The 20,618-nt window shown below is 43.7% G+C and overlaps 1 protein-coding gene across 1 annotated transcript in view; it reads right to left on the bottom strand.

The window, feature by feature from the left end:
• The window catches only part of LONP2 (lon peptidase 2, peroxisomal), a 79,820-nt gene that overhangs the window by 5,481 nt on the left and 53,721 nt on the right, over window positions 1-20,618 (bottom strand). Inside the window, exon 12 of the mRNA XM_080936972.1 lies at window positions 2,802-2,944. Within this exon, the coding sequence (XP_080793098.1) occupies window positions 2,802-2,944 (143 nt within the window). The remainder of the gene's footprint in view (window positions 1-2,801; window positions 2,945-20,618) is intronic.

Genomic DNA, 20,618 nt, shown 5'->3' with positions numbered 1-20,618 from the left:
TCAAAACCAAGAAGGACCTTGCCTCAAAACAAAGGTGACTCAACAAGACAACTTCAAAACCCTGTTTACCCACCAGCACTTACTACCTTCCCATTAGGATTATTCATCTGTGGCATCACCGGGTTTAGACAGTTGTGCTGGGCTCGGGAGATGGTCCAGCTGGTAAAAGTGCTTGCTGCCAAGCCTGATGGCCTAACTTTGACACACAGAGGAACCCGTATGGTGATAGAAGAGAACTGATTACTGAAATCTGCCCTCCACATGCCTACTGTGCGCACACACCAGACACATAAACCTTTTCAGAAAGTTTTTCTCACTATGTGACAAATGAGAATAAAAGTATCCCAAGGTCTCCCGTCTTCCAAGGCTTTGTGTGTGTTTAGGCAAGGAGTGTATTACTGAGCTCTAACCCAGTCCTCAAGCTGATTTGTATCTTCCCACTCATATACCAGTTAGGCTAACATGCAGATTGAGGAAACATTTAAGGTGTTTAAAGAAAAGCTTAATATTAGATAGATTACTTTTTTTTAGAGAGAAAAGGAAGGAAGGAAGAAAACGTTCCACACATGTCATGGCCGTGTGGAAGGCAGAAGACTACTTGGTGGAATATGTTCTTGCCTTCCACCTATGGGTCTTGGAAACTGAACCCTGTCTGGATCTCAGACATGGCAGTAATTTAACTTGCTGAGTTGTTTTTCTAGCCCTGTTGGTTTTAATACTTCAAAGATCAACACTTAAAGAGCATTTGCATATCTCATTGTGGCCAACTTTATACTGCTTTTAGGTCACAGACTTCCGTGTGACCCCTTTAGTCTAGGGAAAGACATGGACCCACCAGGACTTTACATTCACTTCAGTGCTCTCTCAAGGAGCCATGGCATCCCAGTCATGCTCTGGCAGGCATTAGAGGGAACAATGTGAATGTGCTCCAGGACTGACAGAACCTCGAGGTAAGAGACACAAGAGCACAGCCACAGTGCCTGACTGCAGGGAATCTGGAGGCAAGGCCCTTGTCTGCGGAGAGGATGATTAGGCTTGAAACAAGACTAGGGTTTGCAGACTACTCAAGGGAGTCTCCCTTTACATTCAAGTTAGTAGACGTATTCACATGTAATAGCTCGGATGCTGTAAGGAGAATCAGGTGACATCAGAGTGCTGCTAAGACATGCTTACAATTCCATTTTGTTTTTTCTGCTGTTTCCCTGCCAGAGCTCCTGGAATGGCAAAAACACATCCACACCCAGCATCAGCTAAGAAGGGTTCTCGAACATGTCAAGCTGTTGTTTTAATCTAGTTTAGGTACTCAGAGAACACTGGAAGGAGCTATTTATGGACAGTCTAGAGGAAGAGGCCACTCAACTTGGTCAGAATCCCCATCTTCACTCATGAAGTCTTCACTTCAAACAGTGATAACAGTGAGAGGGTATACCAACTGCTTTTCTCAGCCACAACCAAGCTGTTTTTTTTTTTTTGTTTTTTTTTTTTTTTTTTTTTGTTTTTAAAGGATTTATGTATCTTATATTTATGAGTACATTGTAGCTGTCTTCAGACACACCAGAATAGGGTATAGGATCCCATTACAGATGGTTGTGAGCCACCATGTGGTTGCTGCGATTTAAACTCAGGACCTCTGGAAGAGCAGCCAGTGCTCTTAACTGCTGAGCCATCTCTCTAGCCCCCAAGCTCTGTTTTAAAAAAATTCAAATCCATGGTACCTTAAGAATTTAAATGGGCTGGAGAATTGGACCACTGACTGCTCTTCAGAGGTCCTGAGTTCAATTCCCAGCAACCACATGGTGGCTCACAAGCATCTGCTATAGGATCTGATGCCCTCTTCTGGTGTGTCTGAAGAGAGCCACAGTGTACTCACATACATTAAATAAATAAATCTTCAAAAAAAAAAATTGCAGTTTGAAAGGAAAATTTTAACAACCCAAATAACATCTTTGGTTTTATGATTCAAGTTCAGATTCACTGGTAAAAATAAACAAGGACTGTTCTGGTAACTGGGAGCTTTGTGGGGAGGCTCATTAGTTTCAACAGCCAGTTCAAAAGTTACACAAGAACAAGGTAGCTGGGTGTGGGGTGTCTGTCTTCTCCCTTTGTAAGCCTTGGGGAAGTGATCTTCAAAGTTAGCTGGAGAGACTGCCTTATGTAGTTTAACAGATCTCATTGTCGAGACATCTTCAAAGGTATTTCCTGGGAATTTACCTGCGAATGCTCCTGAACACACCACAAATGACACAATACCTTCAACACCTATTTTATAAGCTACTTCCATCTGCTGCCTCAGTTCATCCTAGCTCCCAGGCCTTCTGAGACGTAGGGAAGAAGAAAGCAGACAAAGACAGTAGCAGGATTAGAGCGCACAGTTTAGCTCCTGAGGAATGACTACCCAGCAGACCGTAGGTCTGGCACTGGCGGTAGTCTGTTTCTCAAGTAGCTGGGATCAGGGCTGATTTGCTGCCTCCTTCCCAAGCCCTCGGTGGGCAAGACAACAGGACGTCCTTGATTAAAATGCACACACAGAAGAGACACTTCTGCACAGGCAAACCAATGAGCCTGAGCATCAGGAAGTGGAGGGATGACCCGGTCAAGCCACCCTGGCTGCCCAGAAGAGGACATGGCTCGGGTGGCTGGCTTCCTTTCAAGAGCCACAGTGTCACAGAAAGCACTTAAGTGCAGCACTACAGAGTGAAATTTCCACTTAGGACAGAACTTAGCCTCAGAAACCCCAACTCTACTTGTCTGAGGTCAAGCAAAGCAAGCACCAGTGTAAACACAAACATGAGAATCCTCACCTCCAGCTCATACAGTGGTGGCCCCAGGATGTCTTTCAGGGCATGGGAGTCAATCAGAATTGGCATTTCAGGTGGCAGGGCCAAGTCTGCAGCATCACCAATGGATTCAGGTTTTGCATCTTCCAACACATGTTCTTTGCAACCTAAGAGAAACATTTATTTAGAAGTTCCAAGAAAGTTGTTGGCTTGACAATCCATTCACAGTGAGTGCCACCAGTTCAGCCGCTATGTGTTTATAGGCTCAGACCTTTTACCTGTACATAGGCTGAGAAACTGGTCTTTCAAAGTCCTTAGGGGAGTATTTGAAATTGCATTTACTTTGTCTACTTTCTCTGTGAAAAGAGGCAAACTTGACTTGTCTTCTTTTAAAATACAGAGAATGATTGGTTGAGTGTAGAGGTTTAAACCTTTCAGCAATTGGGAAGCTGTTGGAAGGCTGTTGAAAATTCAGTGTCAACCTGGGCTACATGGTGAGTTTCAAGCTAGCCTAGGCCACAAAAATAAGATGCTGTCTATAGTCAACAAATATCTCACAAAGTAATACCACTGAGGCTGCATCAGATGAACTTTATCCCAGTCCTTGGAAAGCTCAGGCAGGAGAATCACAGTTCAAAGCATGCCTGGGCTGTACAGGGAATTTGGGAGTAACCTGGGCAGCTGTCGAGACTGTCTCAAGAATAAAGAAGTCAGGCACATGGCACACACCTTTAATCCTAGCACTTGGGAGGCGGCAGGTGAACTTCTGAGTATAGACCTACCTGGTCTATATAGCCAGTTCCTAGACGAGGGATATCTGTGTAGTGAGACCAGACGCTGAAGGCACAGACAATACATTACTTTGTATGGTTCTGTTGGATCAGCATAGCCTGGGCCTCAGGACAAACCCAGCTCCCTCTTAGGGGAGTTTGATATGGTGTCCATGTTCTTTTTTATGTTTTTGCAGATTAGATTTTCTATGTAGATGACGCTGGCCTCAAATGTTCAACCTCCGTTTCAACCTCCTGAGTGCCACCATTTCAGACATGTGCCACCATTTCTAACTAGGCTCCTGCCCCACTTTCTAACGGGCAATGTGAACCCGGGGTAACAGAACCTTCACGAGTCATGTGTGGTTCTTATTTGTACGTTTGCCTTGCTATGTAGCCTTGGTTGGCTTCAAACTCACCATCCCCTTTCTCACTCTCAAGTGCTGGGACTGTGGCATGTGCCACGGCATCTAGTCAGCAGTGGCTCTTTTGTAAGGATAACACTCAACCTTTATGTCATTACTTGCCCGTAAATTACTTGGCATGCTACGGTGAAAGATATAAAAGCCTAGTATGAGGTACTTCTCCACACTGGAGCATGCTGCTAAACGGTAAATGCTAAAGTAAAAAGACCTTGTTTTCACTTGGGTTTAGCACATGGGGCTGAACTATGCTGAGCTCAGAGCTTACTCCCTTCTCCCAATCATTTTTTATAATTTACCAGATAAAAGATACTACATGACATGCAATCAGACACAAAAGGAGTTAAAGTTTAAAACTGTAGGGGTCAGGGGAGCTGGAGAGCTGACTCAGCAGTTAAGAACACTGGGCTTGGTTCCCACCACCCACATGACAGTTCACAACTTTCTCTAACTCTAGTTCCAGGGGATCTAATGCTTCTTCTAGCCTCCTTGAGTGCCAGGCACACATGGGGTGCACAGACATTCATGGAAGCAAAAAAGGCAAAACACACACACACACATACACACAAACACGCCACTAAGAAAATGACCCTGCCCCAAACCTGCATGGTGCTGGTGAGATGACTTAATAGGCAAGTTTGGTTCCCAGGCCACACATGATGGAACAAGAAATCTTCTGGTGTCTGTGTGCCTGCACACACCCACCCACACACAGCCCCCCCCCCCCACAGTTTTTAAATTAGTACACTTATTTTAGACAGACTCTCACTCTGTATCTCTGGCTGGTATGAAACTTACTATACAGACTAGGTAGGCCTCAAACTAAAAGAGATTTGCCCTTCCTGTAGGCTGGGAATTTGGTATGTGTTACCATGCTGGGCATAAAAATTGTTTAAAACTGTAGAAAACTGTGCCTCTCTGTCTCACAGCTATTATGCTGATAAGTTTTTGTCAACTTGACACAAACTAGAGCCACCTGGGAGGAGGAAACCGCAGTTGAGAAATTGCCTGCATCTGATTGGCTTGTGGGCATGTCTGTGGTTTTGTTTTCTTGATAAATGATTGATGTGGGAGGGTCCATCCTGCTGTGAGTGGGTGCCACCCCACCACCTGCTATCCAGGTAGCCACAGGTTGAATGAGAAAGTAAGCTGATGGTAAGCAGCGTTTCCCACAGTATCTGTTTCAGTTCCACCCCCAGGTTCCTGCTGGAGTTCCTGCTCCGACTTCCTGTGATGACAAACAGTGATGCAGACAAATAAGCCAAAAAAACCCTCTCCCCCCTCAAGCTGGTTTTGGACAGTGTTTATCACAGCAAGAGAAAGCAAACTAAAACACTAGTCTTGCTTCCCTTTGGTCTTGTCTGGCTTGTTATCTTACAATGTACTTAAACGGTTTCATCTTTTGTGACCCCTTTCATATTTGCACTGAAAGTAGTTACTGTGCAGTTACTGTGCACACCGATAAGAAATATACAGTGTTTACAGTTAGCTAAGATTGCATTTTTTATATTTATCTTTTTATGATTTTCCCCATTCTTTTCTTTTTCTTTCTTCTACTCTTACAGATCATGAAATTAAGACACCCTTCCCACTTCATTTTTCTTCCAAAGTGACTATCAAATATGTGTGACAGCAGCAACCCTACACTTACTCTCTTGTGCTAACTGGAGTCATTATGAGGGGATCATTAAATGACACAATGTGACCTCTAGGGTGAAGGCTCTTCTGGCCTTCTCTTAACACATGACTCATGGGAAACAGGAAAGGAAATCAGAAACTTGTTGGCAAGAGAACAAGTTGAGCTATGCAAAATCTTAAGACCCTCACTACATATCTCTATGGGGTTAGAAGAAGTAAAAAGCAAGTCTGTTGCAGATTCCACAGTGCAGTGCACAGGATCTGAAGTGTGAAGTCTTCTTACATTTGTCCTCATAACCATACCTGTAATACCATGATCATCCACAGATCCTACAAAGTCTATTTGATCTTCCTAACTTCCTCCAAAGTATTTCTTTCACAAAAAAATGGACAATTGTTGGTTCTCCCATGGCTTGTGAAATGGCTGTTTTCAGCACCATTAGATCTTTCTTAGAGGAGAAAAGAGAGTAGGGATCACTCGTCATACAGGGAGGAAAGGTTACCGATCACAGAATGCAAGGAAGATCCTCAGACAGCTGTCGGCTGCCTTGCTGTGACACACTCTGTGAGCTCTGCTGAGGTGGAGCTGCTGCAGCTGGATTTCGTTTTACTGTCACTAGAGGGGATAAGGTCACACGGGTGGAAGTCAAGGCAGTATGGAGCCAATGCGTGGGGACAGCTGGCCTTTTCCAAGTGTAGTCTTGGGCTCAGTGCTTTGCATACAACGGGAGCAGAGGTAAGAGCTCTTCCTGTAGAAAGGATGGTCCTTAGGGACTAGGAAGCTCAGAGCATATCTAGACTAAGAATGTCCCATAATTAAAACGTACTTTCTGAGCACTGGCAGATGGAACCATTTACTATGCTCTTGCTGCAACAGAGCCACCATGATGATGCCTCCTCAAGGGATGAGCCAAAAGAAACCTCTGCTCCTTTAATTTGCTTCTTGTTCGGTACCCACAAGAAATCTGGCAAAGTGGAGCAGTTGTAACAAATAGGGCTGAGGTTGTGGAAGAAATCTGGAAGAGTTCGGAGCAGTCAGAGAGAGAAGCTATAGAAGGCTGAAGCTTATGGCCATTCTGATGGAAGCTTGGAAAACTACAGTGTTAATATGAAGGTGGAGAGAGGGAGATGGGCTCATGAGGTTTTAGAAAAAAAAATCAAAGGCTACTGAGAACTGCACTAGGCCCTCCGTTACATTCTGGCAAAGAATGTGACTATGATCTGTCTGTGTCCAAAAACTTTGAGTAAGGTTAAAGTCATGAGTGATGGTCTAAGTCTGAGGTGGAGGAGACTCAAAGACAGCATACTATCCAGGCCCCAGCATGGTGACCACTCACTGACACAACAAGGTGCATGGCCTCAGATACTGGAGATGCAGAAACATCAGGCAGAGGAAGGCTGCATTTAGAGAATAGTGCAGCTGTGGGCAGGCTGGCAGCACAATGTGTTAGGTGAGCCCAAAGGTCCAGAAAGCCAAACCCAGGCGACAGGATCAAGGGTGGAGATACTCACCTGTAAGATCTAAGAAAACCCTCCCTCCCCAAGTTGCTTTCGGTCATGGTGTTTATCACCAATTAAAAGCAGCTATCCCAGCACCTCCCATGACTAGTCTTAAGTCTTCGTAGACTCCATCCTGTCCTTGGTTCCTCCTCCTTTAATAGTCATGGTCAATGGGCTCATGTTTTTAGTTGGTTTGTATGACTTGGATAACAAGTGTAAGTATACTTGCATAAGTAGGTGTATCAACCAAACACTGGTGGTTGATCTAACAGTTAATATTCCACTTAGGGAACAATAAAAAAGGTGATGCCAGGCATCCTCAGTTCTTGGTCTAAGGAACTATTTTCTGAACTGCACACTCAATTCTGCCACATTAAAGTCTCACATGAACACTGCAAATATGTCAACTGAAAGAATATAGCTCATAAAAAATAAACCAAGCAAAGAAATAACTACAGATGTGTACATGACTAGTCAGTAACACAAGACACACAAAAACCAAAACCAACTCCAAAAATTACTAACTCAACAGTAATGAATGGTGAGAGTGAGTTAGGTGAACTGTCAGCTAGAGAACTCAAAAGAATTACATAACGACTGCAAGACTGTTCGAAAAATAAAAATAAGAGAATAAGCACTCAAATGAGAACCAAACAGCTGGACAAAACAAGGAACAGAATGCAAGCTATGGAAGAATTATACCAAGACAGATGACTGAAGACAGACCAATCTGACACAAGGGAAGTAAAGAGAAAAAAACAAAACAAAACAAAACACCAGTTAAATGAAAATCTCTTTGGAAAATGTCACCAATAGAACAGATCAAGGAAAAGGCAAAATACCCGAGTTTAATGACAGGGTGGAGAAACCATCCAATAAGGACAAAAATAAAGCAATAAGAAGGTGCCAGCAGGAATTCCAAGTACACATGGCACACAGAAAAGACTAGCTGTATGGGTAATAGACACAGGAGGAGAATATGGTTCTAGAGGCACAGAAAACATTAACAATCTAACGGTCTGGGCGTGGTGACACACACTTTTAATCCCAGCACTTGGGAAGCAGAAACAGGCAGATCTCTGTAAGTCTCATGCCATCTGGTCTACAGAGAGAGTTCCAGGCCAGCCAGGTCTGCACAGCGACTCTTTCTGTCACAGCAAACAAATATCATAACAAAATTTGTCAAAATTTGGAAAAAAGATGCCAATCTAGACACAGGTGGTATTTAGGATACCAAATCGTCATGACCAGAGAAGAAAAAGACCCCCTTCTGACACAAGTGAGACACTAAATATATAAACCCCAAAAGTAAACTGAAAGAGGCAACTGTGAAACAATCCCATGTTCAATACATGTAATCAATAAGTGTTAAATATGATATAAGGACAACATGGTTGCTTCCATAGATGCAGAAAAGGCACCTGGCAAAACCCAACATTCCTTCGTATTAAAAATTCTGAAGAAACTCAGAATAGGAGAAACGTATATGACGGACCTACAGCCAACATTATGTGGAATTAGGGAAACTCAAAGCAGTTCCACTACTGTCTGCTTTCTCTATTTGTATGAACTACAGCGTAGTAAGACTAGGAGTCATAGCTTTAGCAGCAAGAGAACAGATAGATACAGACAGGCAAATGAGAAATCCAAGTGCCTCACTGTAGTGCCTCATTCTCTATGTAAGAGACCTAAAGACTCTAACCAGAAGAGCCCTTAAAACTAATAGACACTTTTAGCAGAGTGGCAGGATACAAAATCAAAACACACACACACACACACACACACACACACACACACACACACACACACACACACACACACAATCATTAGCCTTCCTATATACCAATGGAAAGCAAAGTAAAAATGAATCAGGAAACAACCCCAGTTACAACAGTCTTTAAAAGTATACTGGTATAAATATGAGCAAGTGTGTGAAAGACTCCACAGTAAAACTTTACAATGCAGCTGAAAGAAACTGGAGAGAACTGGAAGTGCTGGTGAGTGCCTTTAACCTCAGCATTTAGGATGAAGAGGCAGTTGGATCTCTATGAGTTCAAGGCCAGCCTTGTCTACAGAGTGAGTTCCAGGACAGCCAGGGTTACAGAGTGAGACTCATTTATAAAACCAAAACAAAACAAACCAAAAACCCCAATACTGTGAAAATGGTCATACCTCACAAAAGCAATATATAGATTCAATACAATCATCATCAAAATTACAATGCCATTCTTCACAGAAATAGGAGAAACAATCTTAAAATCCATATAGAAACATAAGAGATCTTGAAAAGCTAAAGTAATCCTGAGCACAAGAATCCTGTAGGAAACGGTGAGTGCCTTAGTCCTACTTAGAGGGGGAAACAAAATAATTATGGAATGGATGTGAGAGGAAGAAAGGAGGGTGAGAGGAAAGGGGGGAGGGAAGGATTAGGTGTGGGAGGAGACAGGAAAAATGTACAGAGGGTCAGGAAATTGAACAGAGATGTGTAGCAAGGAGAGATAGGGAATGGGGTGGGGGACAGTCACCAGAAAGTCCCAGATGCCAGAAAAGCAAGAGACTCCTAGGATCCAACGGGGATGACTTTAGCTGGAATACCCAATGAAGGGGAGAGAACTTGTAGAGACCATATCCAGAGGTTAGGCACAGTCCCTGGTTGAGGAATGGGGCCACCCACCCTTCACAAAATTTTAGCCCAGAATTGCTCCTGTCTAAAGGAAATGCAGGGACAAGGAGTGGAGCAGAGACTGAGGGAGGGGCAGTCCCTGGAAGTTCATTCCATGTATAGCCACCAACCCCAGACACTTGCTGATGCTGAGAAGTGCTGGCTGACAGGAACCTGATGTAGGTGTTCCCTGAGAGGCCCTGCCAGAGCCTTACCGATGCAGATGTAGATACTTGCAGCCAAACATGGGACTGAACATGGGAACCCCAATGGAGGAATTGGGGGAAGGACTGAAGGAGCTGAAGGGGTTTGTAAACCCATGAGAGGAACAACAATATCAACCAACCAGAGCCCCCAGAGCTCCCAGGGACAAAACCACTAACCAAAGACTATACATGGAGGAACCCATGGCTCCAGCTGTATATGTAGCAGAGGATGGCTTTGTCTGGCACCAATAGGAGGGGAAGCCCTCATTCCTGTGAAGGCTCAAAGCCCCAGCATTGGGGAATAATAGAGCAGTAGGGTAGGAGTGGGTGGGTGGGTGGGTGGGTAAGCACCCTTGTGGAGGGAGGATGAGTGGGGGAAGAGTGGGAGGTTTTCGGGGGTGAGGGGAGTAACTGGGAGGAGGGATAACATTTGTAATGTAAATAAACATAATAACCAATAGGAGTTGACACCATACTTGATTTTAAGTTATATTACAGAGACATGATATTAAGAATAGCATGGCTGGGAAGGTGATGGTACAGAAAGAAGTATCTGCCACTTTGATCCCCAGGACCTACAGAGTGGGAGAGGAGAGCCAACTCCTAAAATATATATGCCTCATGGCATGTGTACATGTACACACACACACACACACACACACACACACACACACACACACTCACGCACGCACAAAATATAGCAAACTAATTTTCAAAAAAGCATGGCACTCCCAACAAAAACTGGCACATAAGTTAATGAAGTTGAGGACTGAGGTGTAAGGTCATAAAACTGCAGCCTCCTTCTGACAGAAGCCAGAAATACACTGGAGAAAAGATAGCATCTCCAGTCAGTGATGCTGGGAGACTGGATAGACATACAGAAGGATGGAACTAAGTCCTCATCTCTCACCATTCACAAAATCAGCTATAAACAGATCAATGGCCTCAGCATGAGACTTCAAACTCTGAAAGTGCTACAGGAACAAGTAACCAGGACACATCAGGACACTGGCTTTATATAAAGACATTCTTAATAGGGCTCTGTTTGCTCAGGGAATAAAGCCAATAATCAGCAAATGGGATCTTGTAAGATTACAAGGCTTTTGTTCAGCAAAGGCAACAGATAGTCAAGTGAAGAGACAGCTTACGGTGTAGGACGTCTTTCCCAGTTATGATTCTGACAACAGAGTAGTGTCTAAAATATACAAAGATCTCAAGAAACTAAACAGAAAGAAAACAAACAGCCCAACAAAGAACTAGGTCACAGAATCACCAACCTGGAAGGTATTCCAAATAATGCAATAGCAGCTGACTAATTAGACCAAAGGCCTGCTCAACTGGACGGAGTCATGCTTATTGTAAACCTAACCAACTCCCTGCTGAGGTCAGGGACCTAGAGGAGAACTAGCTATTGCCACTTTTCTAAACCAATACATTCCAATTGCATTCTAAATATTTATCCTTTTGTCCTTAAATGAGTATAGCTCTCATCTCTCATTAAGAAGTTTCTTTTGCAGCAGCAGGAGACTCTTATAGAAATCCACAAAGGTGCCCAACCCAAGTAGATACATTTATAACAAAACCTGTGCACTAAGGCTCAGGGAACAGAGAAGAGGAGGAGGCAGAGAGATCGCAGGAGCCAGAGGATCGGGGTGTCTGTTGTGAGATAAGTAATGTCTTCTGTATGATAGGGAAGCTGGACCTATGGCATCTCAAAGTAAGGCTGCCTAAACAATCCCTGCACAACAATCAGCAGTTCCCATGGCAGTTTAGATGAGAACAATCTCCAATGGCCTAACCTACCCAGATGGAGATATAAGTAATTAATGGCTGGTAAGGGGAATCAGTCTTCTCTAAGAATGAGCCCTCCTGATGAGCCCCAAGAATTCTGTTAAATACACATACATGAACAACTCTAAAAGAACTCAGGATGTATGTATATAGTCATATGTATGTATGTATACATGCGTGTATGTATACATAAAAAGGAAGAAGCAGCGATCTTGAAGGGAAGTGGTGGGAAAGACATGGAAAATCTGGTGGGGAAGATGAAGGGTTGGAAATGATATAATATGGCACTCATGATCTCTTAAAAGAAATCCGTTTAATAAAAAAAGGGGACATGAAACCGAATAGAGTTTTCAAAAGAAGTACCAAGTGGCTAAAACATATTAAAATGTATTTCACCACCAACCATGAGGAAAATGAAAATTAAAGCTGATTTGAGATTCTGACTCAACTCCAGAATGGCGAACATCCAGAAAACAAGGACAACAAATGCTGATTAGGATGTGTGGGAAGCGGAGCCCTGTCACAGTTGGAGGGAATATAGACTAATACAGTCACTGTGAAATTCAGTGTGGTGCAACTTTTAGCTGGAAATACATGTATCATATATGACTGAGCTATCATTACTGAATATGTAACTCATATGCTCAAAGGGTACCATATTCCCCTGCAGAGATATGTGTATATCCATGCTCTTTGCTGGAATGTAATCCACCTAGGTATCCATCAACTGATGAATGAATAATAGATGTTGGCACATATACACAATGGAAACTGAGTCAACTGTATTAAAAAATGAAATTGTAAAAGATATAGGAAAATGGGTGGGACTACAAAACTATACTAAGCAAGCCCAGGATGGTGTACAGTACATATTCTCTCTCACATGGATCCTAGCTTTGAACTTTTATATTTCTGTGTTAAATCTGGAGTCTCTATAGAGGTCAGGAAGCTTATAAATGGGGGGGGGGGTGACTGTGACAGTGAAAGGAAGAGGCCTTAAGGGATAAGGGGACAGTAGACACAAGTCTATGAAAGTAACAGAGGGAAGACTGCGGACGGGAGAGGGAGGAAGTGAGGGTCAGTTAGTCAACACTAAGGATTTATGAGAAACCTTTATGAAAACCAACTAGTTTATAAGTAAATTTAAAACATAATTTAAAACAAAAAAAGGAGTTTGAACACAGACACTCTGCACAAATGGACAAAGCCGAGTATTCCAGAGGACATGGGCTATCGAATCAAAATCTCAGTTCCAGCTAGATGGGGAACGCGTCCCATTGAGTTAACGGCAAGGGAGGGAATCAGAGGCCCCCGAACAACACAGGCGATTGTCACTGTGCCTGGCTGTCCTCATAACCATCACTGCTGATGACATGGAATATTTTTGTTTCAGGACATAGAAAAACCAAGCTGGAACTCATCTGAATACTTCCTCCCTGTTGGCTTGTTAATACAGTGCCAGTAGCTGCTATGCAGGCTGCTGGGGGAGAGAAGTCAACAGTACTATTATCCAGCACTGAACCCTGAAAGCTACAGTACTGGCCTGGTTAATAGTTTGCCAGCTGGATACAAACTAGGGTTACCAGGGAAGAGACAACATCACCTGAGAATATGGTCCCAGCAGACTGGCCTGTGGGCAAAGCCTCTCAGACATCTTTTCAACTGATGACTGATGTGGGAGGGCCCACCCAACTCTGATGCTACCATACCCTTTGGGCAGGTGGGCCTGAGCTGTACCAGAAAGCCAGATGAGCAAGACATACAGAGGAGTCAGTAAGCAGTGTTACTCATGGCCTCTTCCTCAGTTCCAGCCTCTGGATTCTGGCCTTGAACTCCTCCTGCCCTGACTACCAGCTGTGATATGGAAGTGGAAGGGAAACACACCCTTTCCTCCCCAAAAGCTCTGGACGAGTTTTTATCAGACCAACCGAGATTCTTAACTAAGGCATATCAGAAGAGATTTGCTTCTCAGTCCAAGTGTGTCATGGAAGTTACAGGATACTCATCAACGTTTTGATTGGATTTTGAAGCCTGTTCCTCAGAAAGCAATTTATGCCTGATATTGTAAACCTAATTAGAAGTCCCTGGCTTGAGAGGTGATAGGCCTTGTAGGTAAATTACCACTATTGTTAAATGACACGTTAAACTTTGGCCAGAGAAGCTTCTTTTGCAAAGGGTAACAGTTAGTACAGAAACGTTAACTGGTCAGAGTGCTGAGAATAATGAATGTTCAGTGCTCAGTCCTACACCGGATGTATACATCAAACTCTGTGCTGTGAAATGCTGTCTTAAGGACAGGTCACAGCCACTGCACTCTGGGACATAGCATGGAGGGTTACTTGCATAAGAGCAAGACAAAAGAGCAGTCTGCGTCCCAGCAGGCAGCACTGACTAGACTCTGCATTAAAAAAAGAGGATGTGAGAGCAGGGAGGGGAAGTGTGAGAGGCGGAAAGGATGGGAGAGGAGTGTAGGGCGGTGGATTATGATTAAGGTCTATACACCTGACACTGTCAACATACACAGTGAGTAGGGAAAAGCTAGGTCAACCTCATCCCACACACTCCCTCACTTAACCTGGTTTGAAACCAAAAGGAAGTTGAAGTTTTAAAAACTGATTTACTATCTTAGACTTTATGGTCTAAGAAACTAATTCAGGATCTAGCCAAGAGGTCAGAGAAAAATCAAGGCGTTGGACCGCATTAGGCAGCAGGGAAGCCCACGGTACACGTGCTCCGGCGTGGATGCTGGGCGTTACAGGTGCAAGGCAGAGTAGGCTGTGGGTGACTTTCCCAGGGACCAGGCACTGGAGCTGTGGGAGGAGAGGCCAGTGTCTCCCTCACCTTTCCCTCTGCCACAGAAGATGATTTTGATAAACGCAGGTCCTGGAGCAATGGAAAAATCATGAGAAGGGCAAAGCAGGGGAGGTACTGAAAGGCGAGGAGCTGGCAGCATGGCTCGGTTGGTAGGTAAGGTACTTCTCTAACACACATGCAACATGTATAAAGAAAAAAGTGGTGACACATGCCTGTAATCCTAGCACAGGAGGTGAAGGTCAGAGTGTGCACAGTACAAGGACACACAATGAGTTTCAGGCTAGCCTGGGTTACAAGAAACGGTCTTTAATGAATGAGGTAAAGACAAAGATTATAGGGTATAAAGCCTCAAGAAATTACAGCAGATCTCTAAAAACCCAGAGAACTGCCTTTCAAACAAATCTTCCATTAAACTTGTATTCCTTAAGGTGATCTGCCTTGTAGGCCAGGAGTGTGGAAAGCTTAATACTGTGAACAAAAATCCCTGAAAAGAAGCTGTGTCTGGCTATGAACAAAAACCTCCTGGAAGGAGTCTGCGTCTGCAGACCAGTTGGAATTTCAGTACTGTGGAGATTGGCATTCCATAGGTTCAGAGGCTAGTTACTTTATCTTGGGATAGTTTTAGCTTTCTGGAACAGCCATTTCTTGCCATACTCTGTATCGGAACTAGCATCTTGTGATTAACAACAACAAACTCTTAGAAGCAATCAACCCACTCACTGGAAAATTAGCTTCCACTAATCCAAGAGCTACAAATGTCATCAGACAACATCTTGAGTCTACAGAAAAGAATCCCCCATCTTAATGTATCTGCCTCTTAGTATAACCACCAATGTATCTTAAAGTTTTCTTTGTTCTCTATAATAATAAAAACCCTGTGAAACTACTCCTACACTGCAACATAGAATTTAAGGCAACATAATCTGTGTTCCTGGGCCATGGTCACTCATAATGGCTCTAAAATAAATTATCTCCTATTCCCTTAAGAGAAGAGCTGCGGTGTGAGTACCAAAAGACAGCCCGGGGAATGGACACTTGCATACATCTCAGCTTGGGGAAAAAAAAATCTTTGTTATTATTATTATTTTTTTTACTCTCTATCCTGTTTATCCAAGCTCAGTTCCATAAGTTCAAGAGCTACGTCTACATTTTGTGGTCTTTGGGCATATTAGTTCAGACAATATGAAAGTTGTATCTGTTTCTAAGGGAAGCAGAATTTCAGTGTCTGAGGGCAGAGACAACAGTGTACAAGAGCACTAAACATTATTACCTACAGCCGGTAAATGTTATTGTTTACATCACAACGACATCATGTCCTTTGGCAACAGCTTTCTGATAACACCTAGGTCACCTCCTGAGGTTAGAGATTTGGGTAAGACTGGAAACTCAAGAAGCACACGAGAGAGAAGCATGATCTTAAAAGATGGCCTGAGCTGGTTCAGTTCTCCGTCTTGTACCCAGGGAAACAGACCCTGGGAGGGGAAGCAAGTCACCTGAAACCCATAGCAACCACAGATGTATCAGGCCCCTGGCTCCCAGCCAGACTGATCTTCACAGTCCAGTCTAGAAAAGCCACTTGGAGTTCAGAGGCTCCTTGACAAGGCAAGGCAACCAGTGGTAAATCTAGAGAAGGCTGCTTGGGCTGGACACGGCAGAGCGCATCCGCACTCAGACCACATGGAGAGCAGAAGCGGTGAGACCACTTACGGCCATGAGTCAGAAAAGAATCAGCAACAGAGACAGGGTAGAGGGAGGGAGAGAAAAGAGGGACACAGCACTGTTTTCTTACTGTGCTGGAAATCAAACCTAATGCCCCATGAACACCAGGAAATGCTTCAGCACTGAGCCCCAGCTTCTATAGGACTTTTGTAAGTGATGGAAAGCAAACCACTGCACTTCTGCGACGATCACAAGGTGAAACCCCAAAAACATGAGGAAATGAGTCTGAAGAGAAGGGGCATGTGCTCTGTTTTCCCTCAAGCTGTCTGTACAGCTTTTCATCTACCTTCCAAGTCTGACAACTGCATAACACTGTTAGAGATAAAAATGGATTGTGTCTGTGGGGGTATAGGACCCCTTCACTCCAGGAAGCAGACTTTGCATCTGAGTGGCAGACTTTTCTGAGTAGACACTTTTTTTAACTCTTAAGAATGATGGGTATAATTTGTTTTGTTTGTTTGTTTTTTTAATTTAGGGGTTTACTGGGCATGGTGGCACACCGATTCTAGCACTTAGTAAGCAGAGGCAGGAAGAAGATCTCCATGAGTTTGAGGCCAGTCTAGTCTACTTGGTTTGTTTCAGACCAGCCAGAACTATGTGCTAAGACCCTGTGTCCAAAGAGGTTGGGGTTGGGGAGATGGCTCAGTGGGCCAAGTGCTTACTCTGCAAGGCTGTCAACTTGGGCTCAAATCCACAGAACCCACACAAAAGCCATACTCACAGAGTGGCCATGTGTAGTCCTGCATGGCCCTTTGGGGAGATGGTGTGAATGGGTGCTATGCTGTGCCTGTGGAGGTCTGAGGACAGCTTGCAGGAGCCAGTTCTCTCTTTTCACCATTTGGGTTCTAAGGACTGGATTCAAGTTGTTTTTGGCAAGCATGGTTGTAGATTGTCCTGAAGCTGTTGGTATTTTAATGTTAATTCCACTTCCCCAAGAAGGGCTGCCTAGTCACATGACTCCAACTGAACCTTCCCATTTTAATTAGTAAAATAAAGGAAAGCCAGTGACTGGGCAGGGCAAGGGAGGTGGTGAGGGCTGAGAGGTCCGAGGAGGTCAGAGGACAAGGGTGAGGTCATGGCAAAATGGAGGTTCCCAAGGACCAGCTAGACCCAGGTGATATTGATTGGTGTTAAATAGCTATGAACATTAAGGATTTTATAGGTTTAGTATCTCATATAGAAGGGCAGTTTGTATCTTTGTCTGTTTGATGCAGTCTTGTTGTGTAGAGGGTTTGTGGATTGAGAGTTGGATATATAAATCTGTATGAAAAGCTATCGGCTATAGAGTTGTGATTGTGTTGAGTTTTGGGGTAGAGAAACACCCGGGTCGGAGGTGAAAGGCAGGCAGAGGAAGACCACCAAGGGAAGAGAGTTGCGCGGTCAGGGTTGGGCCATGGGGGCTCGGACCGGGTAGCTCAGGCTGAGTGACGGGACAGAGGTGCGTGTGGCTCCATATCAGGGTCAGGCTTGAGGAGTGAGACCTCAGGGCCGATAAAGAGATCAAGTTATTTTATTTTTTAACATTTACTGTAACACATGGTTACTTGCTAAATCATCCCATTCCTTTTAATGACTGAATAACATTCCATTACATTTGCATATCACATTGTTTCTCAATTCACTTGATGGTGGGCACTAGAATTGTTTTTACCTTTTAGCTTATAGAAATTGAACTTAACTATATAAACACTACGAACTTCACTATATAAACATGGGTGTTTTTTCCCTTTAGGAGTATACAGTGTCCAGGAACAAATGCTGGGTTACACTGCGGTTCTATGCTCACCTTTCTGAAGAATTCACTAAGATTTTTTCTAGGGTGGCTGTGCCACTTGACAGAAATGCACAGTTGTCCTAATTTCTCTACATTTTTGCCAGCACTAACATGACCTAAAAATTACTCTAGCTGCCCTACTAAGTACGAAGTGGACCTCACTGTAGCGCTGATGTGCATTTCCCTAGTGACCTATGATAGTATGCATCTTTTTATGTGCTCACAGACCATCTACATCTTCATTAGGGAAACATTACTCAAATACTTGGCCTATTTTTAATTGGGTTGTTTCTATGCAATTAAGTTGTTCTTTATATGCTCTGGGCATCAATCTTTATCATATATGACTCACAAATTTTATTTCATTTTTTTAGTTTTCTAAATTAATTTTACATGTGGATATGTGTAGATAAAGTGGATGCCGTTATGCATAAATGGAGGTCACAGAACAGCTAGCAGGAGTCAGTTCATTTCTTCTATCTGTGAGTCCTAGTTCTTGAACTCAGGTGCGAGAGCAGGCTTGGCAGCAAGCCCCTTTACTCTGAGCCCTCTCACCACCCCTTCTTTCACTTTAACAGTGTCATTTTATACATGTTGTTCTAAAGACTGCATTTACTTATTTATTCTTGCTGTGTGTGGTGGGTACATGATTACCACAGTGCATGTATGAAGATCGGAGAGTAACTTGCAGAACTCCGTTTTCTCCTCCCAACCAGGTGGGTCCTGGACGGATGGAACTCAGGTTGTCAGGCCTGGTAGCAAGCACATTTACTCTGCAAGCTACCTTCCCAGGCCAATATACAGGATTTCAACTGTGATGAAGGTCAGTTTACTTTCCTTTTATTGTTCCCTCTTTTTGGTGTCTTGTCCACAAACCCGCTGTCAACTATATCATTAAAAGTTCTACCGGGGTTTTTTAAAAATTAAGTTTTATAGCATTAGCTCTTCATTTTAGAGCTTGGTCCATTTCTAGTTAATTTTGGTGTAAAGATTCCTAGCCAAACTATTATTTAGAGGTACATGGATATCAAGTTTTCCCAACACCATTTGTTGAAGAGCATCCTTTCCTAGTTGAATGAGCTTGGAAGCCTTGCTAAACTACGATTCAGTCCCCTAGCATTTATCCTTCATGTCTCCGTTCTATTACAGCTGTCTGTCTTTCTCTTCTTAGAATAACACTATTTCAATTCCTACAGCAGTGTACCAAGTTTTGAAGTCAGCAAGCCAGAAAAACAGTTTGTCAGTTCTTTAAAAACTGCGACACAAAATACACGTATCTTGTGATTCCATTCCTACAGCGTACATCCAAAGAACTGAACATGGGATTTCATGTGCACAGAAACCTCACTCATTCTCACAAACCCAAAAAAGAAAAATGACTTTCTTCTTCTTCCCCAAGCTTAGCTAATCATTCTTTCAATGTAAGTGATTTGAATACAGTCTCTTTATCTCTTTCAAAGAGGCTGCTGCACTGTGTGTGCTGATGCATGGCTGTAACCCCAGCAACTGGCAGGCAGAGGCGGAACTGTGAGTTTGAGGCCAGCCTCAGTCGCACAGTGAGGTAGTAAACTCTTGTTTCAAAATCAAACCCTCCAACCAAGGCAATTAGATTTTGGAAAGAACTGCATCCAGTCTGTGGCTCAATCAAATTCTAGGCATCCTACAATGTTGTGCTTCCTAGCAGAGGACTCTCCTGGTATCAAACTTCTTTTCAGAGTAACTCACTAGGCCTGTCTTGGCCACAATGGCTTTGTCATTCCCCATTCAACTGCTGCTGGTTCCTCCAGCAGAGCAGCCGTGCTGGTTAGTTTTTGTAAAATGATACAACTGGAGTCACCTTGGAAGAGGAGCCTCAATTGAGGAGCTGCCTTTATCAGACTGGCCTGTGGGTGTGTCTGTAGGGCATCTTCTTGATATGTGAGTGGTGGCACCTTTCGGCAGGTGGCCCTAGGCTGAATAAGGCATCTCAGCAAGCCATAGAGAGCAGTTCAGTAAGCAGCACTCTTCCATGGTCTCTCCTTCACTACCTGCCTCCTGGTTCCTGCTTTGAGTTTTTACCTTGGCTTCCCTTGACAATAGACTGTGATTTGAAGTAAACCTTTGCATCCCCCAGATTGCTTTTGGTCATGATGACCATGGTGGTTTTGGGAAGGATTGTGGAAGGATTTTGGAACTTTAGGCTGGAAAAGCCATTGCTTAGAGCTTAACTGTTATGGAATGCTGAGAAATATACAGATAATGGAGGCCTGGCTTGTGAAGTGTTAGAGGGAAGCAAAGACTCTATCAGGATCCTCCATGAGACACACTGTAAGTGAAACTTTTGCTTTCCTGTGACAAATGATGTTGGATAGATCACTTGGGCTAAAGAATAATCTGCCATTAATAAGAGACCAAAGTCACTGACAGGAAATCTTCTGGGAAGCGTTTCCTCAGGGTCAACGCAGAGAAGCTGTGGCCCAGAGCAGGCTATGGATGCATCTCAAGCTGGCACTGAGCTGAGTGATGTGTATGTAAGTGCCTCCCACATGGTACTGGTTTTGGTAGC

The sequence above is a fragment of the Micromys minutus genome (genome assembly GCF_963924665.1).
Source record: "Micromys minutus genome assembly, chromosome: 24".
Classification (NCBI taxonomy): domain Eukaryota; kingdom Metazoa; phylum Chordata; class Mammalia; order Rodentia; family Muridae; genus Micromys; species Micromys minutus.
This window is presented reverse-complemented; position numbering and strand designations above follow the sequence as displayed.